Source organism: Hetaerina americana, unplaced genomic scaffold (genome assembly GCF_022747635.1).
Source record: "Hetaerina americana unplaced genomic scaffold, ioHetAmer1.1.p SCAF_2, whole genome shotgun sequence".
NCBI lineage: Eukaryota > Metazoa > Arthropoda > Insecta > Odonata > Calopterygidae > Hetaerina > Hetaerina americana.
This window is the reverse complement of record NW_027286763.1, coordinates 28055854-28064843: the sequence shown is the minus strand read 5'-3', so window position 1 is coordinate 28064843 and position 8990 is coordinate 28055854. Positions and strand designations below refer to the sequence as shown.

General features: G+C 40.1%; 1 protein-coding gene across 1 annotated transcript in view; it reads right to left on the bottom strand.

The window, feature by feature from the left end:
* Nucleotides 1–211: 211 nt before the first annotated feature.
* hpo (serine/threonine-protein kinase hippo) overlaps nt 212–8990 on the bottom strand; it is a 29349-nt gene continuing 20570 nt past the window's right edge. Inside the window, exons 9-11 of the mRNA XM_071585992.1 lie at nt 7853–8084; nt 7683–7756; nt 212–6772 (exon numbers count right to left, since the gene is read on the bottom strand). Coding sequence (XP_071442093.1) covers nt 6614–6772; nt 7683–7756; nt 7853–8084 — 465 coding nt within the window. The 3' untranslated portion in view covers nt 212–6613. The remainder of the gene's footprint in view (nt 6773–7682; nt 7757–7852; nt 8085–8990) is intronic.

Below are 8990 nucleotides of genomic sequence, written 5' to 3'. Positions count from 1 at the left end.
AAATTTATTTGGTTTCAAAGTATAACAGGAAAGTTAAGATGAGTATTGTAAGGGGCCAAACATCACAAACTGAAAGACATGGAATATCAGGCATTAAGGGTATAGTAATACTTTCAGGAGAGAAACAGGAGGGTGATCGATTAAAAAAAAAAAAAAGAAAATGAAAGCAACACTTCAAAATACAACTCACTACTGTGAAAATATGTGGCAATCCATTGCAATTCATTGATTGATGGAAAAATTGTAAAAACCTATGTTATAAAGTTGCACGACTAGAATTTCAATGACTAGCAACCACAATTGGCATTGTGCTAAAGAATAACTAGAAATTATAAAAATAATTGATTACCCTGAAGTGACCATTGTCAATAAATACTTGTATCTAACCTTTAAGCAAAAACCACATATCAGTGTCAGTTATCTCTCCTTATTTCCCTCCCCTTCCTGTTGAGCATAAAAGAGTCACTGTTTCTTTTGACTCACCATATGATACTGATACTAATCTTTTAAAACCTGTGCTGTGTGACCTTTTATAACTGTAGTTTTGCAAAATTTTCCCAACCATCAATAAATTGTATCATTTTTGTCAAACTAACAACTAACACAAACATTTGAAATATAATGGATGAAGGTGATGATAATAGCCGCGAGGAAGTTAAATATATAAATAATTTTATCATATTCTTCCCTCTTTCGGCAGAAATGCTAATGTTTTGAAGAACAAACATTCATGGATTTATATTTCGAACAAAGCAAGTGTGAAAATTCACGTAACCCACAACTCAGAAAAAATCATGAAATAGTGATCTCACAGAGGGGCAAGGCTATCCTGCAGAAAGTCCAAGGCCCCCCCACAAAGCAGAGCACACTAACAGGCATGCCATCCCTCCAGATTTTATATAGCAAGGAATTGTAGTCACTTGGCATAATTCCAAATTCAACAGAGGCTTTTTCAACGACGTTAAACAACAACAATTTTAACCCAAAATGGAATGTTTATGCAAAACAGATAGAAAAAGATGCATAAAAAGGGAATTGTGGAGAAATTACATAGGAAGTCTAGAAAAGACTTTGTCTTGAAACAGCATCTCTGTCTCAATAGTCAGAACCAATGGTGGAGCCAGTAAGAAATCCATGGGCCCTTACAACTGAGTTACAAGAAAGCATGCACATTATACAGTGGAATAGACAACTCAATTTACTCCCTTCTCAACAATGCTCCCTCTCTCACCAGATGGAAACGTTGAGACATAAAAATTCTAACTGCACCAGCTGGATCCATTGGACTTTGGTTGTCAGTGCATATCGAAAATATTTTTTATAGTGTGAAGAGTACTTCCACGTAAAACAAGGCTAAAAAACAAAAGTGAATGCTAAAGGCAAATCTGTTTGAAGAATGATGGTAAAACCAATAGCTGGCAGGGAGAACAAAAGCATAGAATAAGTCAAATCACAGCTGGAAAGCGAGGATGGGCTCCAAGCAATCGGAAATCAAACCCTCAGTTATTAAGACGCTGCACGCACCACCTCTAGTCTCACTGTACATGGAATTTGGACAACCATAACACTACTTGTGCGAATCAAATGAAATACAGTCATTTTAAGGGGGAAAAAGTTCCTTCTAATTACATGCTGATAAATCTGACTGCATGTTTTACTCAACCACAAAAACAGAACCATAGCAAATGTTCCTTAAGTTGAGCTGATAAGTTAGTGCAGAGCTCACCAAATAATTAGCCCAATAGTTTGTGAAATGAAATGAGTAACACAGAAGTTCAGTTTCCTTTCCCTGGGCCGCCTAGGATTCCCAGAAAGATATGGTACCTGAAAAATCACAAATCTTGGGTGAAACTAAGAATGTCCAGAGGCATTCCTGGGAATTGAACCCAGGCCCTCAAGTCAGTAGCCCAGTGCCCTACCCAATGGAGTACCATGCTTTTTAAATATCAAATCGCTTATTGTAATGCATTAAAATCAACGATCATGATTATGTAGTCAAGAAGGCCATGACTGATGCATCCCTGTCCATATTTTTCTCTAAAAAGATGAAACAATATCGGAGAAACATGTTTGCAACTATACTGCCACCATTTAAAAATATCTTCACCTTTTGAACCAGAGCAATTTCAATGGGCTCATTACATGTTGATTATTGCTAAAATATGCAGCTATTTTTCTTTCTTGAATGTACTTAGACATTAGTTGACTATATAAAAAAAATGATAGGTCAAAACTTCCTCAATGCCCATAGCATTTGGCCTTGATTCTATTATCTGTCAAAGGTTAATTTTTCAATTACTTACAAGTATTTTAAGAATATTGCACATTATTGTAATTCTAAAAATAGTTGTGGTTGTTCCACTGTCGTTAGTATTACTATCAGATTTGATTAGGCATTAAAATACACAGTGCCTCCCTCCCTTAGGTTGGGCATCTCAAACACATTCCACTCCTGAAACATCTCATGCAGTTGCAGAGCTGTGCACTTGGCAGCATAAGAGAAACAAACCCTCGTTCCACAAGCACCCCATGCTGCCCCGGGCACAACCAAGACAGTAAGTGAACCAATGAAAAACAGATAGCAGGTGGGAAAACAACGATGAAAAACATACTATCCATACATTAATTATACCTTGCAAAACCAAATTTCTAATTCGTTAAATACTTCAGTCTTCTCACAGAATGTCTTGCATTCCTATTAACAAAGAACTTTCAACATACTCTTGCTCGGTCAGTACCAGCCTTTGAGTATTGGCCACAATTTCCCACCACAATGGGCATACCATATTAAGGTATTGCTCACCTAGTGTAACGTGGTCTCCCCCTCGCTGCTTCAGATAGGCCACTCTCATCCCCCCACAAAGACAATGCTAATTGGCCATTCCCTTCCTCCTAAGCCCACACACATGCCCCTTCCAACCCATATGAGGCCGAAAACACTGGCAATGCTCCCATCAAGATGCTTACCCTCACTACATTCACCCTCCAGGCAAGTTGACATGAATTGTGAGTGGCAGGGCAAGCATACTTAGGAAGCGAGGATAATGGGCAATCCGTGAACAGAAACCAAGTTGTCAAATGATTTCAAGGAGATCTGGAGATGGTGGTTCACCCACTCCATTTGGAAATACTCCAAAAATGTGCGTGGCTATGTTGGATCTCTGAGTGCCATGGATCCTACAATCCTGATTACAATCAGGGGGGCACACCAGTGGAGGACACAATGGTCTAGCTCAACACCTCTTTAGAATTATTATCCTCTGCCTTCAACGTCCACACCATCACAAAAACTCAATAACTGGCAAGAAAAACCCCAACTTACAGCCGATTGGCACTTATAATTCTGGGTAAAGGCTATTATAATCCCACTGGACACTGCTGATCACTCACCTCACAGAGCCCTATTCCCAACTTTTCCTTAGTTTCCCAACAAACACACCACCTACTTCCACGTTTTCTTCCAAAGTTTTGAAATCTGAAAGTACTTATACTAAATCATCCCTTATTGCTTTGCATATCACCGGCATCACAAAAGTTGGGCCTCCTACAGTTTTGGCTTTTGCCCAAGTCCGTATGCACAAAGGTCTAAGGTACCAAGCACAAATTGGCATCTCAACGATGGGATATCCTGTCCTCCTCAACTCCCAATAGCATAGCACACTCCCAGCTGTTTAAAAAAATCTGGTTCTTTTCCCAAGTTCTTCACGAAATGTTCAAATGAAATGAGTAATTCCAGAACACCCTATTTGGGGCATTGAAATTAAAGGGGTTAGCCTTGTTTGAGGAGGCCTCCTATCAAGGGAGAAGCCCCTTGAGGCCACATGTGAAGCAAAAAAGAGGAAAAAGTCCATCCCGAGCACAGAAAAGGGGACTTGAAGGATATATTGGAGGAGAGGGAGGTGACCCTGGGTGACATTCAGTGGGATTCTCAAGTGACAAGCCAAACAGGATTGGCCAGGATGCATGGTTGGGGTGCTCTTAGCTTCAGATAACATGATATTTAAAATTAAGTTGCATCAAAATAACAAGGTTTTACAATAGTTGGTTATGTATAGACTTGACACACTTATTAATCATGACATGAATCTGTCATTCTTTCCTCCACCCATCAAAACCTATCAAAATAAGTGGAAAGCATCAGTTGCAAACGTATGTTGTATGATAAAAAAGAGCAGGCAACAATTGGTTTTCCAAAATACATGGGCCCTTTCCAACCATGTCATTCAGCGTGCATCCTGCTATCCCTTGACCCACAAGAAACAGAAATATATATGTCTACCATTACTTAAACTGAAGAAAAAATGGTCAAAAGCCTTGAATCATTTCAAAGCTCCTTATAATGACCCTGGGTGACATTCAGTGGGTGACATTCAGTGGGTGACATTCATTCATCCAATGTTCATTCCCATGCCCTTACTAGAAATTTTACTACTATTCTCCCTGGACTAGAGATTCTACTACTAAAGAATTATGCACATGTATATTGCAACCTACATAGATACAACTGTTTAAGAGCAATTGAGATTATGTTTCCTCTTTAGCAACCAAAATTGATGGGATGCATTTACCCTTCATTTCATGGAAGTGTCTTAAATTCTCAATAATGGCTTACATCACATTTCGGCATATTGCAAATAATGTGCCAAAGTATTTTAAATTTAAAAGGATAATGTGAATGAACCTCCCTTAATTTTGAATGCCACTATTTTGCACCTTATCCATTACTAAAGAAAAAAAGGCAGTTTAACTCACTAAATATGCAAAATACTGAGCACATTGCATGCAGCATACATCCACATGAACTGCCCTTTTGTCTAGTTGTCAATGACAATACCTAGCACAGAGCCTAAGCACTCACAGAGGATGCTTCATGAATGCTGATGGATAAATTTAAGAGGTTCATACATCAAGATATTTTCCTTGCAAAGGCAATTGACTATGTGAGGTAACTAAACTAGATGAAGATTATCAAAAGAATATTACATCTGAGACTAATAAATGTCAAGCATGTAAGGAAGTGCTTCATGCATAATTATTTAACTTTGTTTCTCTAGAATAGTTTAATTGAAATAGATTGTACATAATATGGGTGGAGGCAGCAAGATGGCGTGATGGCTGTTTACTGGCTTCCTACCACAAGGGCCCAGGTTTGAATTCCATATGGGTACCCCTCCCTTCCTATTTCGAGTGCTTTGTGGAGAGCACTGCAAGTGCAGTATGCCATCCATTGGGTCGGGATGTTAAACTGTGAATGATTTGGAGCCTTTCCTTCAGAGTAGGCTAATGCTGATGCTGGGTTTCTCACCTCCCTTCCTCCATTCCCTCAATATCCTACCCCTTCTAAATTACCCACATCAATCCCTGAAGGTGGAAATGACCTCAGCTGTCGGTTGACCCTATAGATAAGAGTATAGACCGTATAATAGCTACTACTACTTTACATGGTACGTAATGCCAAAAATGTGAGTTTTACCTGGAATATTAAGAGTTTGAATAGGAAAATAAACAAAAATAATATAACTGAGAACAAAGATTTGAGACCATAGGAATGACATTTAAATGTTACACCACTAGCACATCATTACTTGAAATTACTTCAATTTAATGAAATTAGTTAAATTAGTTGAAATTTTGGGGTAAGTGTAGTTTGTGGTTGGCTAATTGCAGGCCTGATGTCAACTTTTCAACTTCTTATGGCCAACTCCAATCAGAGCAACCACTACAATCTATGAAGGTCAGCAAAAGTACTCACAGTAATTACTGTACTGTAATTACGTTATCAACACAGAAGATAAAATGCATACGCATACTGGCAATAAAAAAGTATGGAATCAACTCAATGACTCCACGGTTATTGCTCTTGTAGTGAAGCGGCCAAGGTAATAATGGACACGCTTACAACGCATGGCCTAAATCTAGTTCCTTTGAACAAGAGATGGCCCTGCTTCAAACCATTTCCATAGGAACATATTACACTCACTTCTGATTAATGAACAAAACCAACTCCATCCAATCACCATCAATGACTGTGTTTGAGATGCCCACCTCTCACAAGAGACCACACACACTGAAATTCAGACACCCCCAACTAAGGCAACAAGACGTCCTTGAAACTCATTTGAGCATAAGTTCTGCATATCAGGTACAGAATCCCTGCATTAATTTTATGCATAGAAGGTGATTCCCCTATCTGATCACCTGTGAACCCTGCTTGCATATATAGAGTGCCACTGTATACACAACTAATATTGAAAAATAGAGACTATGAATAATAATCTTGGTTTGAGGTACTGGGGTAAAGGTCAACCATTACAACAGCCATTTTGTGGCCAAAAGTGGCGAGAGCACTGCTTGTCAACCACACCTCTTGCCATTTTGCCACCCAAAGGAATCACGGCTTACCTCGACTCACTCCGTGGCCTTAGAAGTAAAACCAAGGTAGCTATCTATTAGTATGTACAGATGACTCCAGCTGCAGATGATACTGGTCATGCCAAGGGACATGGATTGTTAAATGACTGGAGACCTTGGCAGTGCCACCATTCACGCTTGCCAAGCAACCCCTCCCCTCTGTTGAGTATTCAACCAGTCCATACCAAATGGGCAAAGCAAATTAGAAGTTCTGCTGTCGCTTCCTCTTCTGGTCCATGGCGTCCAATATGGGCTGCCTCTTGGTCTGATAGCGTCGACGCAACTCATCTATTTCCCTCTCCATCTCAGAGTCCAAGTTTGCCATTCGTTGTTGAAGGTCCTCATAGCTTAAGAACTTTAGCTACAAACATAGAAATGGGAGGGAAGGATAAATGCTTTAAATAGAAATCAGAAGCACCCCATTCTCTCCAGCAGCAGTCAACCAACAGCCAACACAACACATTTCAACTGAATGGGTGAGTTAACTTAGCTCTTCCTACAGAGCCACCATAGCACATGTGCATTAGTACATACTACCCTAAGGCAATATTATGATAACTTGCATTTAAAGCACTAGCAGAACAAATTAACATTTTTTTAAAGATTAAAATTGATCATCATATGAATGCGTAATCTCTTCATCCAGGAAATAATTAAGAGATGACGGTAACAATTCAAAAATATGCACGTGCTTTATCATTAAACTAAACTTCAGAACCCTAATGCAAGGAATAAATGAATACCTATACAGAAACTGTTGCACTGAAAAATCGGTACTGAAAATAAATGAGCAACTAACAGCATACATATTACTCATAATTTATCAGGAAAATTCATTCATATGAATTCCTTTATTGGTGTCAATGAGATTCATGTTACTGAGAATTTAATGGCGAGTGACTCGAGAACATACAGTATAATGGGAACACTCAAAAAAGATCAACCAAAGGACCCCTAAGTTTCCAATTTCTGACCTGTTTCATCAAATACATACATGAGTATGTTAGACATATCTTGGATGACACAACTTAAAGCGGGAAAATTTACACAAAACTGTACTTTCAAGAACATTTAAATTTTAAAGCAGTCTCTCAGGAAGCAGAAAATGAAAACATTATTTGGTTTGCAGAGGAAAGCTCAGTGGAAGCAACGACTGCTGCATGGGATTTATTTGCTCATGGAGCTGAGCGGGGGGAGAGCTTCTGAGTGGTCATTCATAACACCATGCAGCTGACAGGAAGTACGATGTTATAATTAAGAAGAGTGCTCACAAACTCAAAGTCCCCATCGGCAAATGCCCTCTGGAACTTGGCCTGGTTGTCGTGCCGTGGTGGTGCCTGGATGGCTGCTGCCAAGGGGTGCATGGCCTGAGGCGGCTGCTGTGCCCCCCCGGGGGCCACAGCCATGGCCAGCATGGCAGCCCCCACCCCCAGCCCCATACCAGGTGGTGCCCCTGAGATTTGGTGCAGCTGGCGCTGGAGGTGACTCTGGAAACGCTTGCGCTCCTCGGGCGTCAGCGGAGGAGGAGCCGGGTGTTGAGGTGGTGCCGGGGGCCGCGGCGTGCCGTGGTGCGGTGATGGGGGGAGGGGCGGGGAGGGCGGTGGGGATGACGATGACCTCTGCTGGGCACGCCTCTCCGCCTTATGCCCATTACCGCCTCGTACCACCTGCGGCTGATCAATGATGCACCCAAAAATTAACCTAACATACCCAACATTCTTAAGTGACTCAACTCATCCTCCAAGTGAAAATTCTGGTTTCATAGCAACTTGCCCGAGGGCCCATTTGGCACATGCCAGTGTTCTTTATCATTAGCGAACAAATATATACATATATATATATATATATATATATATATATATATATATATATATATATATATATTAGATAATACTACTCATTCAGCACCTTTGAGAACGAAAACAGTAACATAGGGTGGAAATAGCCTCTACAATGGTCAATCCTGGATATTGCTTTCTCCCATCATTCCATCTGACATGCATATCCTATTCCTGCACATTCCTCACTAACATTCTCCGCTCTATCACAGTCACATCTAATTGCCAATTAAAATGCTCTGAACCCACCTTTCCTGCTTTCTCTTGATTTTTCCCAACTATTGCTCTGCTCCTCCACCATGCCTAGCACTTCCTTGGTTGTTTTCCATTTTGTATATTTCATCTTTTCCATGCTCTTACATATCCACATTCATAGAGACTACAATCAATTCCACACTGTAGAACACCAAACTCCAGATCAAAGTTTTGACAAGCCGTTTTTTGACATCCTTACTCAACGTCCCTGCCATCAATATCCTCCTTCTTGTAAAAAATTCTTTGCCTACCTAATGCAATGCATATGCCTCTACTACTTTGACCACTTTCAATCAAAACACGAGTTAGGTAAACTGTTTCACCAGGTCAAGTTTAAGAGCTCCAATTTTAATTCTTATCATAGCTTTTCTCTTTCTTGAAAAACTAATAACCATTGTTCTGTTTACTTTTATTCTTATCCCATGTACCTATTCCACTGACTTTCCAATAAACTCAACAATGCTTGTCAGCCCCTTGGCTGACTGA